The sequence below is a fragment of the Chiloscyllium plagiosum genome, chromosome 13 (assembly GCF_004010195.1).
Source record: "Chiloscyllium plagiosum isolate BGI_BamShark_2017 chromosome 13, ASM401019v2, whole genome shotgun sequence".
Taxonomy (NCBI): Eukaryota; Metazoa; Chordata; class Chondrichthyes; order Orectolobiformes; family Hemiscylliidae; genus Chiloscyllium; species Chiloscyllium plagiosum.
The window spans coordinates 62,595,791-62,620,536 of record NC_057722.1 but is presented as its reverse complement, the minus strand read 5'-3'; the positions used below and the strand labels follow the sequence as shown (position 1 = coordinate 62,620,536).

The 24,746-nt window shown below is 43.0% G+C and overlaps 1 protein-coding gene across 4 annotated transcripts in view; it reads right to left on the bottom strand.

The window, feature by feature from the left end:
• fgf12a (fibroblast growth factor 12a) overlaps positions 1-24,746 on the bottom strand; it is a 339,524-nt gene that overhangs the window by 176,855 nt on the left and 137,923 nt on the right. For 2 of the 4 annotated variants that reach the window (XM_043702610.1, XM_043702612.1), the window contains exon 1: positions 24,626-24,740. The exons of 1 other annotated variant lie outside the window; for it this stretch is intronic. In XM_043702610.1, the coding sequence (XP_043558545.1) occupies positions 24,626-24,644 (19 nt within the window). In that variant the 5' untranslated portion in view covers positions 24,645-24,740. Of the gene's footprint in view, positions 1-447; positions 1,491-24,625; positions 24,741-24,746 lie in introns of those variants that run through there. One more of the 4 variants, XM_043702609.1, reaches the window with a different exon arrangement.

Sequence of the window (24,746 nt, the reverse complement as noted above, 5' to 3'; positions counted from 1 at the left end):
GATGGGGAAGGATAGGGAAAGAAAGGGATGGGGAAGGATAGGGAGGGATGGGGAAGGAGAAACATGAGAAAGAAAGTACGTGAAAGTGGTGTTAGAGAGAGAAGTGAGAATGAGGGAGATGGAGAGACTGAGTGTGTACGCTTGTGAGAGAGAGTGCAAGTGTGTGAAAGGAGAAGGAAACGAGAAAGAAAGGTTTTGAACCTAGAAACTCATAGGTGTGCACGTTCTATCCGGCTTCCTGTGTTTACAATGTCACACCTTCAACAGCACCACCCCACCTCGCCCCAATCCCCCCACACACAGCATTAACTAGTTTGAGACCAGTACATGCACTTTGAAGAATATTCCACAAAAGGTCTTCCAAGGGTTTCAACTGGAAACATGCGGGGAACTGGAGAGAACGGTGGACAAACGGCGTTCAGCGGCAGAGGAAGAGTTAACACTAACCTGCTCTCTTCCTGACTGGTCTCTTTTTGCCGCTACAGAACCTGACTTTGGAGAAGACCCCGAGGCCGTGTCTCTCACACAGGGACTTCTTGGCTTTGTTGGGGCTGCTCCTGCGCTTGGTGGCTGACACTCGGTCGGCGTTGTTCTCTCTCGCCTGCCGCTTCTGCCGGATCAGGGAGCTGGCAAGAGCCGCTGCCATATCCCCGCCTGAGGGGCAGCATTCACCAGACAGACAGAGGGGGGGGTAACAAAATCAAACCCGGGTCAGGAGTGCAAATTAACAAAAAAACATGGAGAAGACAAGCTGCCCTCTTCAAAGAGAAACAAAACTGGGAGTCGGGGGTCAAGTCAAAACATCAGGGATCGAGTCAAAACATCAGGGAACTCCCTCCCTCCCACCAGGGACCAGGGACATCCCCGATCCCAGACACTGATGAACAGGAAGATCCCAGCTTTTAGATGCTCCTGTTCGAAGCTCGGAGGTTGCAAAGCTGCTTCACACAGACGCCCCTTTGAAGACAAGTCGGAAAAAAAGTCTTCCCTTTCTCTCTGAAAAAGTCCAGGGGGTGAATGCCGCTGTTAATTCCAGTAAAAGGGCAAGTGCAGGCTCCTTGCCTGTGTTCTCAGCTTCTAGCAGTCCGGCTTTAGAGAGCGCCGGGCTGGGGAGCACGCTGCTTGCACACCGTTTCGCACAGGCTCCCAGGCATTCCTTATCCAGACCATCTCTCCCGGAGCACCCTCCCACTGGCCCACTCTCCTCCAGCTCCTGCTCCTGCTCACGGAGACCAGCCCGGGCTGGAACTTCTCGTCCTCCCGGGCTCAGCAACACGGGCAGCCTCTACCGAGAGTCCCCTGTCTCCCAAAGAGAAAACGACCCGTCAGGGAGCATCGGGCAGTTTCCAGCTTGGCACCAGCTCCCTGGATATGTCTCGAAGCTGCTCCACATGGAGCCCCGGCTTCTCAATCCCCGGAGCAGGAAAGGTGCAGGACTGGGTCACTCTCCGAGCCTCCTGCCGCTTGTGCAGCTTCTCCCAAACTGCTACGCAATTGTACGTGAGTGAGATTTGGATGAAGCTTAAAGATCGAAGTAGTGCCAAGAGGAAGGGAGAGGAACTGCGGCTGCGAGCACATGCCCCTGGACTATTCGGATCTATCCTTCTCCAAATACACCTCAGTGTTCACAGAAACACACACAACATAGAGTGGGCACAGAGACACACATAAAATAGAGTGGACACAGACATACAGGTGTGCACAGAAACACATTGCACACAGAGATATGCACAACATACACAAAAACATGCAAACAGATACAGACGTACTCTATATACTGTACACACTGCACACAGACACACTTCAGAAACACGCTATACACACAGGCTACATGGATACACGTGGAGGCCAAATGTAATAATATGTCGATGACACAGAACAAAGTAGGAATGTAGGCTGTGTAGAGGGTGCAGGAGACTTCAATAGCACTTTGGCAGAACTGAAATGAATAGGGTAGGACATGGTAAATGGAGTATCATTTGATTGAATATGTCGTTATGTACGCGGTAAAATAAAACAGAAAATGAGATTGTTTCTGAAATGCTGGACCATTGTGAAGTGCAGGTCCAAAGGGATCTGGGTGTCCTTGGTCCTAAGTCACTAAAAGCCAGCATGCAGGTCAGCAAGCAGTTTGGAAGATAAATGGTACATTGGCTCTTATCACAAGGAGATTTGAGTACTGAAATCAAAAAGATGTCTTGCTGCTATTGTATTGAGCCTTGATGGAGTATTGTATACTTTGCCTTATCTAAGGAAGGATATACCTGCTATAGACAGAGTACAGCAGAGGCTTACCAGATTAATCCTTGGGATTGTGGTATTATTTTATAAGGAGGTCTGTATTCTCCAAAGCTTTGCATAATGAGGTGATCTGATTTAACCTTACAAATTTCTGACAGGGTGGATGGAGTTAGGATGTTTTCCCTAGCTGACAACTCTAGATCTAGGAACACAATCTCAGGATAAGAGACAGAGTGAGCTAAATGGGGATTTCTTCCCTCAGAAAGTGGGGAACTTTTGGAAGTTCCTATCCCAGAGGGCTATGGGAGCACAATCACAGAGTGTGTTTATGACAGAAAATAGTTGATTTCTGGAGACTATGGACATTGAGACGAGATAGTGCAGGAGAATGACATCAAGAAGACAATCAGCCATGATCTAGAATGGGCTAGATGGTCTACTCCTATTCCTATGTAGAGACCTCTTTGATAGGGTTTAGAGTCTTTGGAATTGAGGACTGTGAAACCTCTGTCATTGAGTATACTTAGGATTGGAGATAGGGATTTGGCCTGTCAGGGATTGGAGTTGTAGGGAAACAAGCAAAGTGGAATGGAGGCAGCACATCAGCACGATCTTAATCTTGAATAGCAGACCAGACTTGACATATAGTATGGTCTTCTCCTCCTATTTCTTATATACACAGTGATACACACTGCAGAGTGTACACAGCAGGCACACACTTAAGTGAAGGCAGTGGGGTACTAGTAATGTTACAAGCCAATAATCTAGAGTCCCAGGCTAATGTTTGAGGGGATACATTCAAATCCCATCTTGGTGCAAAAGTGACTGTGTGATTGAAAACCCATCTTGTCACTAATGTCCTTTAGGGAAGGAAATCTGCCATCCTTAACCAGTCTTGCCTATATGTGACTCAAACACATAGCAATGTGATTGACAATTAGCAGTCCTCTCTGAAATGGCCGAGAAAGCCAATCAATTCCAGGGATAGGCAACAAATGCTGGCCTTGCCAACAACAATCACAACTCATACCATCAGGAAGAAGCACAGCTACAGATAGAGAAACAAATGCAGCTGGAAACACAGAATCTGATGGTACAGAAACAGGCTATTTAGTCTGGCAGGTCCATACTAGCAGTGATATACGCTAAAGAGTTTTACATAGAGAGAATCACAAAGACATTCACAATAAGCACGCTTAGATATTTACTGGCAGAAAAAAAACACATTCACTTAGATATACATAGTACATCCCTGATACCTGAACTAAGAATACCTGGGAGTCAGATGGGGCTAAGCTTGATCTGATCACATGGATAGGAAAACCATTGGATCAGGAGGAACACCTGTTTCAGACTCCCTCTGAAGTGAATCCCCACATACAATGAAAAATTGAGGGTGGAAAACCCAAATTTCACCCAAACTCATCAGCGTGAGACAAGCAGCTCGGTTTAAAATTGCTACAATAGACTTTTAAAGGCACTCAGACAAGCACTCAGCACTCATGGATTGTTGTTTACAAATCCATCTGCGTGTGAATGTGACACCCACACACATGCATAGATAATCACGCAGGCTTTTTATTTTTTAAAAAAATCATTCTCAGAATGTGGGCAGCATTAGCAAGCCTACTGTTTATTGTCCATCCTGGATTGTTGGCTTTAATGAAATGGGTGTCTTACCAGGTCACGCTAGAGGCAGTTAGAAGTCAAACATGACGGTATAGGTCTAACATTGCATAGAGACCCACATGAGATAAGGGCAGTATGTTTCCATCTCCAGAGGGAACCATTTGATCAGTCATTTGAAAGCTTCACCGCTTATTTTACTGCAATCACTTTATCATCTTCAGCAATGGGAGAGACATACACAAGAGGCTTTCCTGGAAATCTGCTTGACTTCATCAGTCTAGTTCCTTTCCCTAATATTAGAAAACATATTTTTGACTGGATAAAAGTCCATATTGTTATTGTAGAAACACTGCAGGAAGGACCATTAAATGGAGTTCGACTGGCAAGATTTTACGGAACCTTAAACTCAGCAAAGAAGGGGCTCTTATAGCAGTATCCCTACCCCTGGACCAAGTCTCACCTACTCTAGAGCTGTGTCATAACATCTCTGAACAGACTGATGAGGCAAAATAGGTTAAATATGTTTGAAAAATATATAAACTAAGCAAAGAAAGCTTGAAGATTTAATGGCACCTGCTCAAACTTTAATGGAGCATTTCTGCTCCTTAGCAATGCAGATTCTGAAAGAGGAAAGATTGAATGCAAATTATCAAACTGGAGTATCAATGAGGAAATGTCACCTCATCCTATTAATCCAAAGGTAAACCTTGAGTGCTCTCCCAAAAATCTCCTTAACCCTTTTCAATAAATTGATCATTGGCACAGTCCTACGTAAAGGTACCAAACAGTGGTGGCTAGTGATTGGGATAAAATGCTACCATGAATTCTCCTTTCTACTAATTTTAAAATACAACCCCATTAGCTCATTATTTTAAATAAAAAGCTTCTAAATAACATATCAGTTCAGGGATGAGGATGCACCCCAACACTCATGGTGCCCATTGGTTGCAGAAGGTCTGGAGTGTTCTGATGGGCACCGTGCTCTCTCTCTCTCTCTCGCCCCCTCCAAGGGCACCAGGTTGCAGATGTAACCACAGAATAGGGGCATGCAGTTGGGTACAACAATTCCCCACATGGTCCAGTGCCTGAACCTGTTCCTTCTTTCCACTCCTTAAAAAAAAAAGACTTAAACAAATTAGACAGCCCTGGGTGGGGTATTGGAACAAAATCTACCTACAGTTAATAGAAACTTAACCAAAATAAAATCAAACTATCATTATCAGAGAGGTTGATACACCCTATCCCTGCAATGGCCACTGATATCTAAAGGGACCTAACCCTAACGTGTTGGTGGACTCGGTATGCTTTCTCTCAAAGGACACCTGAGTGTTTAAACACAGAAGGAAATCTTTCAGCATCCTGAGTTTATATCACCATTTCATTAAATCATGGATTTTCTGGATCTCAATTTCATCTATCTGATTTTACTCCTTATTCCGTAATAGCCTTGACCATCAATCATGGCTTTGAAACTTTCAACTGACCAACACACCACCACCAACTCATTACCATAGGGAAGAAAGTTCCAGATTTTCACTCCACTTTATGTGTTTCTTGGCTTTATCCCTGAATATGCTGGCTTGAAGTTAAACCTGTGTCGTTTGTTCTGGACTCCTTCCCACCAGGGCAAATGGTTCCTTTCTATCGAGTAAGTCCTTCAATCATATTAAATATCTCAATGAGATTGCCCCTTAATCAAGAAAGATGAGTGCAGTACTTATAATCTGAAAACATCCTCAATTAATTCAGTTAAATGAATGAGTGCTAAAATAGTTAAGGTTATTATTCTGGAAAAACTCAAGTTCCTTGCAAACACTAAAGGAAAAGGAGGATTATTTAATCTGATTAAGGAGCTTTTGTTAACAACGGAGTCAACTGAAACCTTTCAATGCATATAGCTTACCGATACAATTTAAGATTTGTTTCCAATACTTGACCTGATGTAGGAGTGTTGGAAACACTTAACATGGTTGAGCCTTGTGTGTGTGTCCCATATACATTCTGGGAAATGCTTTTAAAATTTAAAGCGAATTTCCATTTGTTTCAATTCTCCAAGTTGCAGGTGGAAACAGATCCAAGTGTTGTGATGTAGGATTAAATCAGAAAAGATAAATCTGGAAGAAATCCAATCTCCGAGGCGCTGTAATTAATGGGCTGGTTTCCAAGTGCTACCAGGCAACAATTTTGCTCAGTTCTGTAACAGAGGTTGATAGAGGAAGAAGGGGAGATGAGATGATAAAACTAAATGCATGTTTCCAACTTGTTGAATCCAGGTATTCACCATCTGCCAGCCAATAGTCAATGGCTTGCAGAAGATGTGAATGTCCTGAGAACTGATTGCTGTAGAAATATGAGCTATTATACAGTGAGAACAGAAGTAGAAGAGAACAGAACGGCTCAAGATTGCTCAGGTTTTTCATGAACAAGATACAGAGTGATCCTATGAAGGGGGAAAAATGTAGCAGTATCCTACAATGTGCATTATGCAAGAGTGAGAAACTGAGAGTGGCAGAATCCAGCTGTTAGATGTGATAGTTAAAAGATTTTGAAATAGACTACTACAAATCCTGCCCATTCAGCTAATGTGAGAGTGAGCACTGTAAAATCAGCCTCTCAAAGCATATGTCTAGACAATAACAATTCAGACACAAATCACAGGAAATGCATCAGTGTCACTTTTGGCTGTGACAATAACTGGGACACCTTCAAACTCTGCAGATGCCAGAAGGACAGCCAGTGTTTCTGGATGAGACAACTTCCCAAAGATAGAAGTCTGTGCTGCAAATCTTGACCAAGATGGCCTGCAGTTAAGACATCCTCCCCCATCAATCTGCAATAATTTTGTGGCCGTCATATCAAAGAGGAAGCGTGAGTTATTAATGGTGAAATTGGTAATGGGCAAAAATGGTAATGGGCAAAAATGGTAATGGGCAAAAATGGTAATAGGCTTCCGAGTGAGAAATCATCTGAGAAATAATCACCTCAACACTACAACATTTCAATTGGACCAAAAGTGCCAAATATCTGGTAATGCAAGACTGGAACTTTAATAAAACGGCAGAAAAGTTTGGAACAGACCAATTGCACAATGCTGCGGAAACTGGTGGATAAATCACAAGTGTATATGGATAAGTCAAAATGTGTAAATATCCAAAATCGAAAGAGGAAACCCTAAGAATTGGAAGCAAGAGTGGCCTACTTTGTGTACAAAGGCAAATAGATATACATAAAAGGGTTTTTCTTCAAAATTAGAAGTGTGCAATATCACGCGCAACAAGTCATCCGGTAAACAAAGAGAAACTAAGTAAAATTTTAAATCAAGTTTAACTACACCACAGAGATGATTAGATTAGATTACATTACATTACATTACATTACATTACATTACAGTGTGGAAACAGGCCCTTCGGCCCAACAAGTCCACACCGACCCGCCGAAGCGAAACCCACCCATACCCCTACATTTACCCCTTACCTAACACTACGGGCAATTTAGCATGGCCAATTCACCTGACCCTGCACATCTTTTGGACTGTGGGAGGAAACCGGAGCACCCGGAGGAAACCCACGCAGACACGGGGAGAACGTGGTAATGCTTCAAGAGGGTATCCCACCATCTTAAGGGCAATTATGGATAGGCAATTAATGCTGGCCAATCCAGCAATGTTCACATCCCACAAGTGAACAATAAAGTAAAAGGCTGTTGGATCATAGGCAAATGTGGCCAGAAATGGAAAAGGTTTTCCATCTTGCAAGGAGTCAGAAAACCATCAACAACTCATAGGACCATTAAAATATGCTCAGAGTTTTTCCACACAGAGGGTGGTTCATGTATGGAATGAGCTGCCACAGGAAGTGCTGGAGGCTGGTACAATGATAACATTTAAAAGACATCTGGAATGGGTTTATGAATAAGGAGGGTTTACAAGGATGTGGGCCAAATACTGGCAGGTGGGACCAGATTAATTGAGGACATGGACGAGTTGGACTGAAGGATCTGTCTCCATGCTGTTTAACTCTATGACAAGCTAGAAAGGGCACTAGAGACAGTGACATTGAACTAGTGCTTGGCAGCAATGTCTATTTAGGAATATAAGGATCCATGGATAGCAATACGTGTTGCTGCTAACAATGACAATGACAGTGACAGTCTCCTCACTGGTCTCCACATGTGCATGAGGCTTTGAAAAGGAAGTAAAGTAAAATTTATTTCTAATACGAAACACCTCTTTTACCCAGATAATCTCAAAGAAGTGTCAACTTGGTGGTGATTGGCTTGAGGTTTAGAAAATATTGAACAGACCAGATTTCATTTATCTGGGCTACTTATTACAAACACACAATCAAGTTTGCTTATTGTGACAGGGCAGAACTAGATTGGCTGTTCTAGTTTCACTAACAATTGAGCCATGGGCTCAAGGAAGAGCCTGACGACTCTTGCAGTGCATGTGGTTCGACTAAATTCCTTTGAGCGACTGCTGATTTCCCGAGCCGCAGATCATTTCTTACAGCGGGTTAAATATCCTGTTATGTAAATCTAGGCCAACGTGACCGTCTGGACTGGTTGCCTATGTGGGTCGAAGAGGAAACTCCCAGTTCGGTTTTCCCTCATTGTCTTTCACAGGCAGCAAGTGGGGAATGTATGTTTGTAATGCACACAGACATAGGATAGAATGTGTGGGCAGTAACTCTTGTCATATTCCCAGGCTTCAATATATCATCCTCATTACTTTCTGTGTGTGTGTGTGTTCTTCCCTCGCTGTGTGTGTGTGTGTGTGTGTGTGTTGGGGGGGGGGGGGGGGGGTCAAAACTCTGCAAGGCAACACAATTAAACCTCAATTGATGTTTCCCACTCTTAACTATGGCATAATGACAGAAAAAGGCTCAACAAAAATCCCTCTTTGACAGAGTCAGGATCAGATATTCTGTTTGTAAGGCTACAATCCTTCTGACAGGCACTTTTCCTGATGAGGAACTGTGCAGAAATGATCCACACTCGGAAGAACCAATTTTAATAGGTAGTTGTAATTGAGTCAGTTCATTAGATTCATTCCAGAGATTCATCTATCCAACCCAAACTTCAGGTCCGCTACGTAGGTGACACCTTTGTGATCACAAAATAGAACAAATTAGAGGAAACATACAACACCATCAACAATATCCTGACAGGCATTAAATTCACAAAAGAGGAGAATGTCAACTGACTCCCATTCCTAGACGTGACAGCTGAACGTACAGTTAATGGAGAACTTCAAACCAGCATCTACAGAAATACTTAACTTCAGAAGTAATCATCCCAATACTCACAAACAGAGCTGCATCAAGACATTATTTCAATGAGCTACGTCACTCTGAAGGACCCAAGAACTAAAAAAGCAGAAGAAAAATATCTATACAACGTTTTCAAGAAAAACGGGTACCCAATAAATGCAATCTGCTGATTCCTCAGAAACAAACCCAAACAAGCAGACATAAAGCAACCAAAAACTGTAGCTACATTACCTTACATCAAAGACATATCAGAAATGACTTTCAGACTACTCAGACCCCTTGGCATCATAGTAGCCCACAGACCTACCAAAACACTTCAACAGCAACTAATGAACCGAAAAGATCCATTAGATATTAAGAGCAAAACTAATGTCATTTACAAGATACCAGGCAAGGACTGTAAAAAACACTACATTGGACAGACTAGCAGGAAACTTGTCACCAGGATACATGAACACCAATTGGCTACCAAAAGTCTCAACCCACTATCACTAGTTTCTATACATACAGACAAAGAAGGACACTGCTTTGATGGGGACGACACACACACCCTAGGACAGGTGAAACAAAGACACGCATGAGAATTCTTAGAGGCATGGCATTCTAACCAGAACTTCATCAATAAACACATCAATTTAGATCCTATCTACCTTCCCTTGAAAAGAAAGAACAGGAAATGACATCACCCACCTTAAGAAACCAAGACCTGTAAATAGAGAGATGGGACATACCACGAGCGCTTCACCAGAGAATCTCACTGATGATGTTACCTAGTCATAGTGACGAAAGGTCTGAAAATAAACCTTACTAGCTCAGCAAGCTAACTTACAGACTTATCATCAACCTGAGCTACAAATCTTCTCAAAAATTGATAAGGGGTTTGTCTTACAAAGACAGATGGTGCAGTTTATGCTGATACTTTCTGGAGATTAGAAGAATGAGAGGAGATCCAATTAAGGTACATGAGATGTTAAAGGGGTCAGACAAAATGGATGTGGAGAAATATTTCTTCATGTGGGTAATCTGCAATAAGTTATCATTTTAGGATAAGGACTAGAGATAGTAGAGAGAAATTATTTCTCCCAAACGATCATGAATCTATAGAATTTACTAACCCAGAGACCTGTAGATGAGACATTTAGTAAATTTAAGGAGGAGATAGACAGATTTCTAATTAGGTCGAGGGCTTCGGGGAAGCAAGCAGGAAAGTGGAGTTAAGGCCAAAGTGATTTATGGGTGGCACAATGGCTTAGTGGTTAGCACTGCTACCTCACAGCACCAGGTACCTGGGTTCAATTCTAGCCTCGGGCAACTGTCTGTGTGGAGTTTACACTTTTCCCTGTGCCTGCACGGACTTCTTCTGGGTGGTCTGGTTTCCTCCCACAATCCAAAGATGTGCACTTTAGGTGGACTAACCATGCTAAATTTCCCCATAGTGGCCAAGGATGTGCAGGCTAGGTGGATTAGTTGTGAGAAATACAGGGTTACAGGGAAAGGGCAGGGGTGTGTGTCTGTAGTGGGATGGTCTTCGGAAGATCGGTGTGAACTTGACGGGCTGAATGGTCTTCTTCCATATTGTAGGGATTCTGTGATATCAAACATGTCCATATCAAATGGCAGACCAGGCCTGAGGAGCTGAATTGCCTACTCTGATTCCTAGTTCTGATGTTCTTAATGTGCAATGCTATGTCTTATTACACTTTCCTGGATTAGTGCGCTGCAAATCATAACCCACCATTCCCAGAGCTGTGACAAAACTAAATATAAAAGTACTCAAAATTCCCCAATTTACCCGTCCTTTTGAACTAGGTTAACAGAAAACAAGGAACAGGTTTCTGTTCTTGACGAGAAATACTATTCAAACAAGTAAATCAATTCTAGCTACTGGTAATCAATGATTAATAATATGCAACTCTACCAATTAAAACACTAACCTCTTGTTAACTCTCCCTACACGCATATACAAGCACACACCGAAAATACATGGGTGTCACGGCCAAAGGGAAAGACTGGGTAGGCAGTTCAATGGTTCCTGTCCAAGGGCTCATTGGGTTGATCCTTTGGCTTGTTAGGACTTCGTTCTCCAGGTACTTTCATTTACTTTCAGGAAGCACAGAATGACTGGTTCACAACTTATAAAATCTCTTTGAAAGCAATATCCAATTCACTGTATTCCCTGCACTTCCAGTGTCTTTTCAGGTAGCAAATTCCAAATCATATCATAGAGTCATAGACATACACAGCACAGAAACAGACCCTTTTGTCCAACTCATCTATGCCGACCAGATACCCTAACCTAGTCTCATCCTATTTGCCAGCATTTGGCCCATATCCCTCTAAACCTTTCCTATTCAAATACCGATCCAGATGCCTTTTAAATGCTGTAATTGTACCAGCTTATACCACTTCCTCTAGCAACTCAATACACACCACCACGCTGTGTGTGAAAAAAGTTGCCCCTAAGGTCCCTTTTAAATGTTTCCCTTCTCACCTTACACCTATGCCTTCTCATTTTGGAGACTCCCTCCCTGGGAAAAGACCTTGTTGATTTACCCTATCATCTTGCTGCATGAAATATATTTTTCCATCATGTTACCTCTCATTCTGACAATGACCTTTATCTCTGTTTTTGTTTACCAAAGCCTCTGGAACTGAAAACACTTTAGCTTATTTCTATAATTAAAACAATTCATGGATCGTCAAGACCTCTGCTTAACATTGTATGAGTTAATGTACTTCATTTACTGAATGGAAGAAATTTGGTTCCAACCGTCTAGGGGGAAGTCCTATCAACAATCCTTGGTTTGGTGTTTGGGGATCATGGAGGTGGTGGAGATCAGCTTGCATGAAAAGCTAAGGCTTTTTTCATTGGAGTGAAGAAGGATGAGTGGTGACTTGATAGAAGTGTACAAGATGTTGAGAGGCATAGATAGAGTGGATCGCCAGAGACTTTTTCCCAGGGCAGAAATACCTATCATGAGGGGGCATAATTTAAAGTTGATTGGAAGAAGATTTAGGCGAGATGTTAGAGGTAGGTTCTTTACTCAGAGAGTGGCGGATGTGTGGAATGCACTGCCAGCAGTGGTAGTAGAGTTAGATACATTCAGGACATTTAAGCGACTCTTGGATAGGCACATGGAAGTTAGTATAACGAAGGGTATGTTGGTTACTCTGATCTTAGAGTAGGATAAAGGGCCGGCACAACATCGAGAGCTGAAGGGCCTGTACTGTTCTGTACTCTTCTATGTTCTATTATCAGCTTTCTGTATTCAGCCAATGGTCACACTCCTGGACTGGGCATTGGTCAGACCACATCTTAAGTATAATATTGGTCACTTTATTTAAGAAGGGATGTAAAGCAGTTGGGGGTGGTTCAGAGAAGGCATATGTGGACCAGGTTGTCTTATGAGGAAAGGTTTGACAAGCTAGCCTTGTATCTGCTAGAATTTCAAAAAGGAAGAAGTGACTTGATTGAAACATTTGAGAACCTGCAGGATTTTGACAGGGTGCACCAGGAAACAATGATTCTTCTTGTGAGAGAATCTAGTACTAGGGATCATTGTTTAAAAACAAAGGGTTACCCATTTAAGACAGTGATAAGGAGGAATTTTATCCCACAGAAGGTTGAAAGTCTTTGCAACTCTCTGCAGTGGAAGCAGTGCCTCTGAATATCTTTTATGGTGAAATGATAGATTTTTGTTAATTAAGGCAGTGAAGGGTTGTAGGGAGTAGGTGGCAATACAGAGTTGAGATTACAATCACATCCACAATTATCTTACTGTGAGTAGGAGACTAAAGGACTTAAGGGATGAACAGTAATTTCAGCTAGGAGTGACGTATAAGGTAAAGTTATGGTGATATTTTCTGTCTTTCTTGGAAATGATTGGTTCAGTGACAATTAACAACTGAAAATTTAAAAACCAGCCTTTTAACTAAGGCTTTCAGATTTTTTAAACAAAAGGATAAAAATTACAGTGAAATCCATCTGATGGATACCGTTAAGTCGAGGTCAGATCTTGATGCTGAAGTGTCTGAGTATTTTTTATTGAAAATAGAGACATTATTGAAGCTTTTTGTCTTGAACCCGTCAAAATAAACCAATATCAAGTTTTAAATTGAGTTGAGTTGAGATTACAAGCACATCCACAATTATTTCATTGAATGAGTAGGAGAGTGAAGGGCATATAGTCCACTTTTTGCTCCTAATTTGTATCTTTGTAAGTATGGGTTAATATTCAGTCAATAATTACACTCCTTGGTCTTCAATGATGCTTACTGCAATGAACACATGAAAGTCAATGAGTCTGGATCAAAAAGTCAATACTTTTTTTTGAGTTACATTCCAAGAAAATCAGAAAGATACATTCAATTTGTATTCTTGTGACTTTCCCTTTCCAACCTGCAGCTCTCTACTAATTAAAATTCACTATTCTAGCTCAGCAATCTTTTTTGTGGGTGGTTCTGCCTGCCGTACAAGCTAATTTCTCAGAAATATTGAAGTTGGGATGATTATAGGTAATCTCCCCAGTCAGGTACTGTTCTCGATTTATTCCATCTGATTGATGCTACTACTGATACAACAGGGAAACTAGAATATGGTTCTCCTTCTAAAACTTCAAAAGGACAAAATACGTTCCCTTTTTCAGTCATTCAGAAGATGTGGGCATCATTAGCTGGGCCAACATTTATTGCCTGTCAGATGTTGTCCTGGAGCAGGTGAGATTCCTTCTCGAACCACTGCAGTCCATTCATGCCCAATGTGTGGAATCTTAATGAATCAAACTCTTTGCCGTATAAAATATAAATGGGTCCAATGACCATGTGGATTATGTCGACCATGTGTCTGATATGCATAGTCATAGAGTCACACAGCATGGAAACAGACCCTTTGGTCCAACCCATCCATGCTGCCCAGGTTTCCTAAACTGATCTAGTCCCATTTGCCTTGTTTGGCCCATATCCCTCTAAACCCTTCCTATTCATGTACCTGTCCAAATATCCTTTAAATGTTGTAATTGTACCAGCCTCCACCACTTCCTCATTCCATACACATACCACCCTCTGCTTGAAGAAGTTACCCCTTAAGTCCCTTTTAAATCTTTCCCCTCTCACTGTAAACCTAATCCCTCTAGTTTTGAACTGCCATAACCTTGAAAAAGGTCCCTGGCTACTTGTCCTATCCATGCCCCTCATGATTTTATAAACCTCAATCAGGTGAACCCTCAGCCTCCGATGTTGCAGGGAAAAAAGCCCCCAACCTATCTAGCCTCTCCTTACAACTCAACAATCCAGTCCCGGCAACATCCTGGTAAGTTTTTCAGTAGCCTTTCTAGTTTAATAACATCCTTCCTATAGCAGGGCGACCAGGATCGCATGCAGCATTCTAGAAGTGACGGCTGTGACTGGGCTCCAAAGTGGGTCGGGAGGTTTTCGAGGCGTGATCAAGCACAGAACCATGCAAGGTCTTTCCATTGTCACTGTTCTTCAGTTCGACCATGGCAACAAGAAAAAAGGCTCAAATGGAAAGGCTGAAGAATTGGCCAGTACATCCCATTAAACAGGATCCAGAAAGGCAGTCAAAAAAAATGAAAGCAGGAATAAACTGACTGCACTGACATTTACAGAGATTCCGCAGTGCGTGTCTCCCTCTTTCTGATATGTAATGACAATACTCATACCATTCCAGGTACTGACTCAAATTGCTGCTACCTCTGGAGTCGTGAGAGCTAGTATTTGTTCTCAGCTGTTCATGGAAATCAGTGAACCAAACCCAGGAACACCTCCAAGATTTCTCAACCCATAATTATTTGCTGCTGGCCTTATCTTTCAGAGATTCAATATGAAATCGGAGAATGAGGAGGCCAGGCCATTCTGTCCCTCGACTCTGCTGATGGCTCACCTACTTGCTTCGAATTCTACATTCCCATCTGCCCCATTGACCTCTGATTCCAAACAAGAAGCTATCCACCCTCTTCTTTGAAAATGCTTAATAATGTCGCCTCCACCATCTTCTGAGGCAGAGTTCCCAAGTTGCACAACAATCCGAGGGAAGAAAATTCTCCTCATCACTGTCCCAAAAGGGTGATTCCCTAATTTTTAAAACAGTGCCCCTAGTTCTGAACTGACCCACAAAAAGAAACAACTTGTCCACATCTGTTTTGTTAGGACCTTCCAGATCTTATGCACTTCAAATCAAGTCCCCCAGTGTTACACAGCGACAGAACTGCATGATCGAGTCACCCCTCACTAATTTAAACTCCAGTGGGAACAAGTCCAGTTTGGTTAACTTTCTCATAGTGCAAGCCACTCATTCCAGGTATCAATCCTAGTAAACCTGCCTCCAAAGCACTTACATGCTTCTTTAAATATATATCGAGTGTGTATAAAGTATTTAGGAACACATGCAGTGCATTAGCCCTATTGTAGAATTCTACAGCACAGAAAGGAGGCCATTCAGTCAGGTCAGATAGTGCCAACACTTTGAAAAAATAGGCCAGACCAGGCAAGGGCCTCTGGATTACTAGAACTCATCTTACAATGGTGAAAGAGCATGAAATTCCATTAGCTACCCAGGAAATGTCCCAGACTGCAAGTGCACAGCATCACAGTGCATGTAAGTGCAGACATCACCCTTAGGACAATCTGTGGATAGTTAGGGCTCTGAGGAAATCTAAGTTAAACCATGTTTCCAATAAAAACAGGTAAAGAGAAGTTGCGACAGTGACTAAAAGCTTATTCAAACAGGCAAGTTTTTTTAAGAATGTATTTGAAGAGGGAGAGATTTAATACTGGGGTAACTTATGGTGAGAACAAGTCTGTCACTGTATGACACTGGGATACAGTACTGGGGGGGACAGGTCTGTCGTTGTATAACACTGGGGCACCTTTTGTGGTGCGGGGTGGGGGGTGCAGGAAACAGATCTGTCACTGTCTAACACTGGAGTACAGTACTGGTGGGGACAGGTCTGTCATTGTACCTCGCTATGGCACAGTACTGCTGGGGAAAGATCTGTCACCAGAGGGGAAGTAACTAAAAATGGAACAACTCCAATGCATTAGAAGTATGTGACATAATATTCTGCAGCATAACAGGTTAAGAGCTATTCCCGCTGCGGTGTATCAGCTACTGAACTGGTATTGCAAATGTGAAGCAAACACATTTCACAAGTAAAGACCTCTGCCTCCCCCTTGTGTACAGGATGGGAAAAACATTGTTTGCAACATCAAGCACAAGATGTGCATTCACAGGGAAGTGTGTGGATAGCTGATGCCATTTGTTACTGCGGATGTTTGTGACGGCTAATTAGCCAATTTTTTTTTTTAAGAGAAATTCAATATTAACTTCCCTGTTCTCCCCATATAAAACAGGCTCTGTCTCTTCATGCAATGCTTCTCAGGTGATGTGGCAGAAAAGGTAATTATTCTGCCCATTGTGCTGCTACTAGCTCCTCCCTGGCCCTTCTCCATTATCCCTGCAATTTTTTTTTAAATACAATTTCCTTTAGAAATGTCCTGCAGATTAAGCTGCCAACAACCTCCCTTTAAGCAACCTTCCACTGAGGGTGTACCCATTTCCCAAAGTGGATTCACCCATCATTTCCCAATGTGCTAAGCTATTTCTGTATCTTATTTCCCAGTCTTCAGGCACTTTGGAGATGGATGAGCCTGAGCCACCGCTCAGCCTTGGGGTAGATTATTTCAAAGCTTCTCTCAGCTCAGTGACACCGACTGAAGCGATAACCCTGATAGCTGAAGAATCTCAACTGTCGTGATGTGATACTTTTGTTCACTAGTGTGCTTCCAATTAAACCTGTTGGACTATAACCTGGTGTTGTGTGATTTTTAACTTTGTACACCCCAGAGCAACACCGGCATCTCCAAATTATGTTCACTCCTGTATATAGGTCATGTAGTACGCAATTAAATTTTATTACAGTTCCTGTATATACACAAGTATAAAATAAGCACAGGCACTTGCCTGTGTGGGCTCAAGTAAAGTAATTCAGATGCACTGTCACAAGCTTACCTCAGCAATACAAGAGGAAAGGGACCCAGTAAGATAGAGACTAAGAATTTCACACCATTAGGTCACATCTCACAATACAGCGATGACACAAGAACATCCCACTGAAAGGTATATTGCTCATTAGCCATGAAAGAGAACACAGCATCCCCCTTTTCAAAAAGGAAAGGAATCCTAGAATAGCATTGCTGTACATAGGTAATTGTACAAATTTACAGAGATGCAAGAACAGTATTGAGAAGATTGATCATTCAGATTTCAAGATAATGTCCTGGAGAATTGACAGCTCATCCTACATTGACAATCATCTTCCCACCTGCACAGGTATGTATTGTTCTCGGTAAGTTTCTGGCTGGTAACTTGATTATCTTCCTGCTGCTTGCTGTCAGTCAGCATCAATCAATCAATCAGCTTCAGAGTGTTCTTCCTCATATCCTGATATGATTGGTGTGCTGTACTTTGGTCTGAGCTGGCTTCTGTTCCTTTTCAATGTAGCATCATGATCGGTAATGACTTCATCCAACCAGGGCCATTGTATATCTTGGAACCCTTTGCTGATATCCAGGAATGTGTGACTGGATTTCTGACTTGCATTCTCTACCGAGTGTATAACAGTTGTGTATCTGTTCACTGGTCATGGATCTATTTCATCCTCCACTATCTCTATAGAGGAAAGTTCTGTGCTCCATTCATGCCCATCACTGTGAAAGGGGTTTCAATCTCATTCATACTAAGATCGGTTCATTCTAGAGTTCATACCAACTAAAAGAATGATCACATCACATGATGTCACACCAGTATTGGCATTGAATTGAAGAAAACAAATTGATGGAAGAACTGACCACTGCACAGGGGTAAACTTCTTTAAGTTAGAAAATTAAATTTTAGTGTTCAAATCAATGACTGTCTGCGTAAGGGTTTTTAGATTAGATTCCCTACAGTATGGAAACAGGCCCTTTGGCCCAACTAGTCCATATTGACCCTCCGAAGAGCAACCCACCCAGACCCATTCCCCTACCGTATCCTATCCTATATTTACCCTTGACTGTCTGGGCCTAACAGCATTGAGATCTCTGCACCTAACTCTATGGGCAATTTAGCATGGCCAATTCACCTGTCCTGCACCTCTTTGGATTGTGGAAGGAAACCGGAGCACCCGGAGGAAACCCACGCAGACATGGGGAGAATGTGCAAACTCCACACAGACAGTCACCCGAGGCTGGAATTGAACCTGAGTCCCTGGTGCTGTGAGGCAGCAGTGCTAATCACTGAGCCACCGTGCCGCTCTGTCATTAAACCGACAGTCTCCTGTGACATTCACTATTGCTTGGAAGACTTTAAGCTGCTGTTTTGCTTTTTAACCTTTATTTGGGAGGGATGGCAGCTCAGTGGTTAGCTCTGCTGCCTTATAATGCCAGGGACCTGGGTTCAATTCCTACCTTGAGTGACTGTGTGGAGTTTGCACGTCCTCCCTGTGCCTCTGTAAGATTCCTCCTATATTCCAAAGATGTTCAGGTTAAGTAGATTTTACATGGCAAATTGCCCCGTAGTGTCTAGGGATGTGCAGGTTACAGGGATAGGGTATTGGGGGCATGCTCTTCAGAGGGTCAGTGCAGACTTGATGGGTGAATGGCCTCCTGCGCTGTAGGGAATCTATATGTGGTTCAACAAAAAGAAATCATCTAAGTTGCTGGATCTTAACTTTTATGATGGGAAGCTGAAATTTAATTTTTTTTTTGAGTTTTGCAAAAGAGATAGGAGGCTTTTAGGTTCATAAGTTATGGACTTTAATTGAAAAGAAGGTAAATCTGCTTCCTGGCTATTTAAATTGGAGATCTGTATTCATGTAAACTCAATTAAACTGTGATTGATCATCTGAATACATAATGATTCAGAGCTGTCTAACCTTCACTTTAGATTCTTTTATAAGCAACTACTGGAAGTTCCAATCACATTGCCACCATAGTGAGAAGGGGAGAAGCAGCAGATACTGTGATGAGAGAATTAGGTTAGCTCTCATAACATATGAATGAGATGTGAGTCACATTGTCCTGAAGGATTCAATGAGCTTTTATTACAGCTCCTGATATCTACTTGCCAGTCTAGGCTCAACATAAGCAATTTGAATATGGTATAACAAGCTTTTCTTGGTGTGTGATGCTACAAGGAGACAGAACTTCACAAGATGAAGGCTGAGAGTGTTATACCATTTGGCCCAACAAGTCCATATTGACCCTCCGAAGAGCAACTCACCCAGACCCATTCCCCTACCCTATCCTATATTTACCCTTGACTGTCTGGGCCTAACAGCATTGAGAAGTCTGCACCTAACACTATGGGCATTTTAGCATGGCCAATTCACCTGTCCTGCACCTCTTTGGATTGTGGGAGGAAACCAGAGCACCCGGAGAAAACCCACACAGACATGGGAGAATGTACACACTCCACTCAGTCACCCAAGGCTGGAATTGAACCTGGGTCCCTGGTGCTGTGAGGCAGCAGTGCTAATCACTGAGCCACCATGCCGCTCTGTTTCCATACTGTAGGGAATCTAATCTGAAAACCCTTATGCAGACGATCGGTGATTTGAACACTAAAATTTAATTTTCTAACTTAAAGAAGTTTACCCCTGTGCAGTGGTCAGTTCTTCCATCAATTTCTTTTCTTCAATTCAATACCAATTCTGGTGTGACATCATGTGATGTGATCATTCTTTTAGTTGGTATGAACTCTAGAATGAACCGATCTTAGTATGAATGAGATTGAAACCCCTTCCACAGTGATGGGCATGAATGGAGCACAGAACTTTCCTTATATGGTAGTTAAATCATGGGCATGTCCCATAAAGGTATATCACTTATATGCTGTAATACCTAACAACAGCCATCAGTGTCACGCCATATTTCCAGTCAAGATTAGAGTGGTGCTGGAAAAGCACAGCAAGTCAGGTAGCATCCAAGGGGCAGGAAAATCGACGTTTCGAGCAAAAGCCCCACCCCCCTGCTATTTATCTCTCCACCCCTGAGGCTCCCAGCCTCATTCCTGATGAAAGGCTTTTGCCTGAAACGTTGATGTTCCTGCTCCTCGGATGCTGCCTGACCTGTTGTGATTTTCCAGCACCACTCTAATCTTGACTCTATAGTCTCCAGCATCAGCAGTACCCACTTCCGCCTATATTTCCAGTCAGTCAGCCTACTGTCAATTCCCTAATATCCATTTCTTATTAAAATCTTTCTAAATCAGCCTTGTGTGACCTCTGCAAATCACTACACACTTCCATTATGGGGGGGGGGGGGGGGGGGTGGGAGTGCTGCATTGTCAGTAATGTTACCTTTCAGAATGAAACTACCTGTCCTTTCAGGGGTATGTAAGAGATCCCCTAGTCCTCTTCTGAAGAAGAGCTGAGCAGTTTGATCCAGGGTCCATACAGAATATCAATTCTCCATCTAACACTACTAAAAACAGACCAGCTAACCGTCTGTCAGAACTTGCTGTTTGCAAACTCGCTGCCACATTTCCTACAATTCAATTACTTCATTAGCTCGACGGCACTTTGAAACGTCCTGAGGTAGTGAAGGACGCAATAAAAATGACAAATTATCTCCCTCTCTCTCCCCCAATCCATTTACCCCATTATCCATCAAAGATTTTTTAATCTGTTGGCAGAGGAGAGATTGAGTTGATGGTCCCCCTGTCAGGAAACAAGCTTCTACTGACTACATCTGGTATGTTTTTTGCACACCTGCCATATTCAGGGGAGAGGGCAGTGCGAAAGGCAAGTCTAATGCTGCCTTCTCAAAAGGACCAGCATGCTCATCTCACAAGGTTAAAGGGCAAAGTCAAAGCACAGATACACGACCAATCTCACATGGCTCAGTTACTGCCGTACATGGAACAGAAACATTCTTCACTCAGAGTGGTAATTGTTTGGAATTTTCTATCCCAAAGGCTGTGAAAGCTCAACCATTATACTCAAGACAGGAATTAATAGATATCTAAACACTAATGACATCATGGAGTATGGTGTGAACATGGCAACATGAGACTGAGATACGTGTTCAACCCCAATCTAGAATGGCAGAGTGGTCTCAAGGAGCTGAAAGACCTCCTCGAGCTCCTATTTCCTACACGCATATGTACAATCCTCCAAAATCTCCTGATTATCTCTGAATTTAATCACTCCAACATTGTCTGTCAGGCTTTCATGGTCCCTGAACTCTGGAATTACCTCCTTAAACATTGCTGATTCTCTCTCTCTCTCTCTGTTGCGATCCTCCTTAGAAAACCTGTGGTAAGAAACTCTAGAACACAGGGTCACTGTTTCAAAATTACGGGCCACCCATTTAAGACAGAGATAAGGGATAAGAGATAACTCTCACAAACATGGAGAGGTTTTGGAAGCCAAATTTTCAAAAGGGTGGAGGCAGACTCCTCAAATATTTTAAAGGCAGAAGGGGACAGATTCTTAATAAGCAAAACACTGAAAGATTTGCAGAGGGAGGCAGGAATGCAGAGTAACCAGATCAGCTGTGATCTTATTAAATAGTAAGGTCAAGTGGAGGGCTATCCTGCCCCTAATTAGTATATTCATGTGTATGCACAGCTTTCATCAAACATGTGATCATTTGTCCTGTATGATTCGGTGTTGAATTTTTTGTTTTATAATGCCTCCATGAAACGCCTTGGGAGACTTACTCCCAGAACAGGTGCTATATAAATACAGGTTGTTGTTGATGAGTGAGTTCAGACTCAGTCTCAAAATAATGGGATGATCATTTAGGACGAGATCAGGAAAACTGGCTCTGGAGGATTCTCAGCTTTTGGCATTTTCTAAACAAAGATGCCCATTTCTGTTTTTAATGGGTTCATGATCAGACCAACATATCCTTGAAATCTCCACTGGGTGGGAAGGTGGGACTGAGGTAGATCAGCCATGAACTTATTGAATGACAATGCAAGCTGGAGGGCTCACCATCACTCAGACTTCTTTACTTTTTTACTTAGAGCTCACAATCAATTCAGGCCACCAAGAAACAGACCAAATATAGTCAGGAAAAGCCCCTTAACAGGCCCACCATTGTTCGTGCTCTTTTCAGATTAAAGGTCGCAACTTGGCAATCTCTTCATTTCTCAGGATGTACAGCATACTGGGAGGGCTTATTGCCCCTGTAAATATTGTTGATAATATTAGCCTTCAGTCTTAGGGTGTGGGAGTCACAAATTGACCATCCCCCATCACCAACAAGCAGTGTTGAGAGTGAGGTGCTAAAGAGGAACAGGTGATTTCAGGTCTATGGAACCCCATTCAAAACCACCCATTTCACCCATTAATATTTGGTGCATTGTTCCCAAAGTTCTCCACCACTGGCCTTACCTTCCATCTGAGTCACTTGTAGACTTGCTGATAGACAGTGATGACTACAATAACATCCCTGTTTACATGTGAGAGTTGGGCTCACCATGTGGTGCACCCACTCATACTAGAAACTACAAAGGACTTTGCAGACAGAAAGAACATATACACATGTTGTCTTCAGACAAGTGACAGCCATTCTCTAGTTCATTCCCCAAGGCAATGCCTTGACCATCAGCGCCTGCCTTAAGTTTAAATAAAGTTTGACAGTTAACTGTCTGTCGTCAGCTAACTGGTACATTCTCCATGGCAACATCCCTCCCATTGAAGTCCATGTGTAAACTAATCACCATCATTGTGTATACAATATATATTGCTGTTCTCTTTGGTATTGATATTCTTGCAAATTATCCTGACAAATGCAATAAAGAAACTTGGACAAATCTGTGACTTGTGAGCAATAAGCAGCAGGCCCCTTGAATCAAATACCAGGGTGTTACAAGATAAACTTGATGGACTTTGAAAAAAAAAAGAGAAACCAATGTCATTGGACACGAACGTGCAGGCACTTGACTCTCAAGCCTAATCACTCTGAGTTAGCACAGCGACTGACTCAATATTTTAAAATAAATTTCTTCCAATCATTCACAAAAAGCCCACAACTTACATACCCATCCACTTAGCAGGGTGTCAGGTTTTTGGAAATCTATGTCATTGGTGTGTAGTGCTCTCACTTCCAGGTCAGAAGGTCATGGATTCAAGACCTTCTTCTGACCTTTGTGCATAAACTACGCTGACCTTTACAGCATGCTAGTGAAGGGGCGCTGCACCACTGGAGGTACTATCATAAATTGTCTGTCTGTCTGTCCATTCCTGACGAAGGGCTTTTGCCCGAAACGTCGATTTTGCTGAAGCTCCTCTATGCTGCCTGAATTGCTGTGCTCTTCCAGCACCATTGATCCAGAATCTGGTTTCCAGCATCTGCAGTCATTGTTTTTACCTGCTTAGATGAATGTCAAATGATTCCATGGCCATTGTGTCAAAGAAGAACAAAGGGGTTCTCCTCTGGGTCAATACCCATCACTCAATTGACACTAAAAAAACAGGTCTCTTCATTCTTGTATGGATTGTGGGTATCACTGACAAGACTGGCATTTGCTAACTGCCCCCGAACTCGGAGGTGGCTTATCAGGTCACTTCAAAATGCAATTTAAAGTCAACCATGAGTCTGGAGTCACATGTAGGCCAGACCAGGAAAAGTTGGCAGATTTCCTTCCTTAAGGTACATTAGTGACCCTGATGACAATACTGTCATAACCACTCCTTTTTTTTGGAAGATTTATGAATTGATTTTAAATGCCATTCACTGCAACAGTGGAATTTCATCATGTGTCCCAATAGCCTGGACCTCCAAATTACTACCCCATTATATTACCATACTTCCACTGCTCCCTCTCTGCTGGTTGTGCAATCATACTGCTGAAATTCTAGAGCATCAGCTGATCCCTCCAGGCATGACAAAGCTCTTTGGCTTTGTCCTGAAGTTGTGTAAACAGGGTGTCAGCCGAGATCACATGCTGCTAGCAGGGGAAGGGCTTGGACACAAAACTTCTGGGAGGGGCGGTCTTTCAGTTTCTTCTCCAAATGCTCTGCACCGAGAGCCAGGGCAGCTCAGGAATGTTTTTTTACCCAGCAGCTGACAGATGCACCCCCCCTCAGCACAGACCTTCACACAGGGACATCTTTCAGCGCAGGAGGTGGGCAAGCAATTCTGACATGTCGGTGTGGTCCATCCCCATCCCAGTGAAGGGGTGGACGGTCTCTGCTGTGGGACTGGTCAGCTCCTGAGAACAGGAGCTGGGACCACCCCTCCTCCCCACACACATACAACCCCTCCCCTGTTAGGGATCCTGCTCTCATTGCACCGACCCCCCTCACGACGGGGGAGGAGGGGAACTGAGCACGTTATCAGGATGTTCAGTCCTACCTGAGCCAGGGACTAGCCCGGGAGAAAGCAACAGCAGCAGGATCGGGGGGACAGGGGGGGATCCCTGCCTCACCACCCACCACAGCAAACAGAAACCAACAGCAGGAGCAGGAAGCACTCACCCGGGACAGAGGGCTGCATGGCCGGCTCGGTCTGGAAGGCCGGCGGGACTTGGGTAAAACACAGGACAGCAGCAGCTCGAAGGGCTGACAGGCGAAACCTATCCCAGCGAGAAACTCTGCT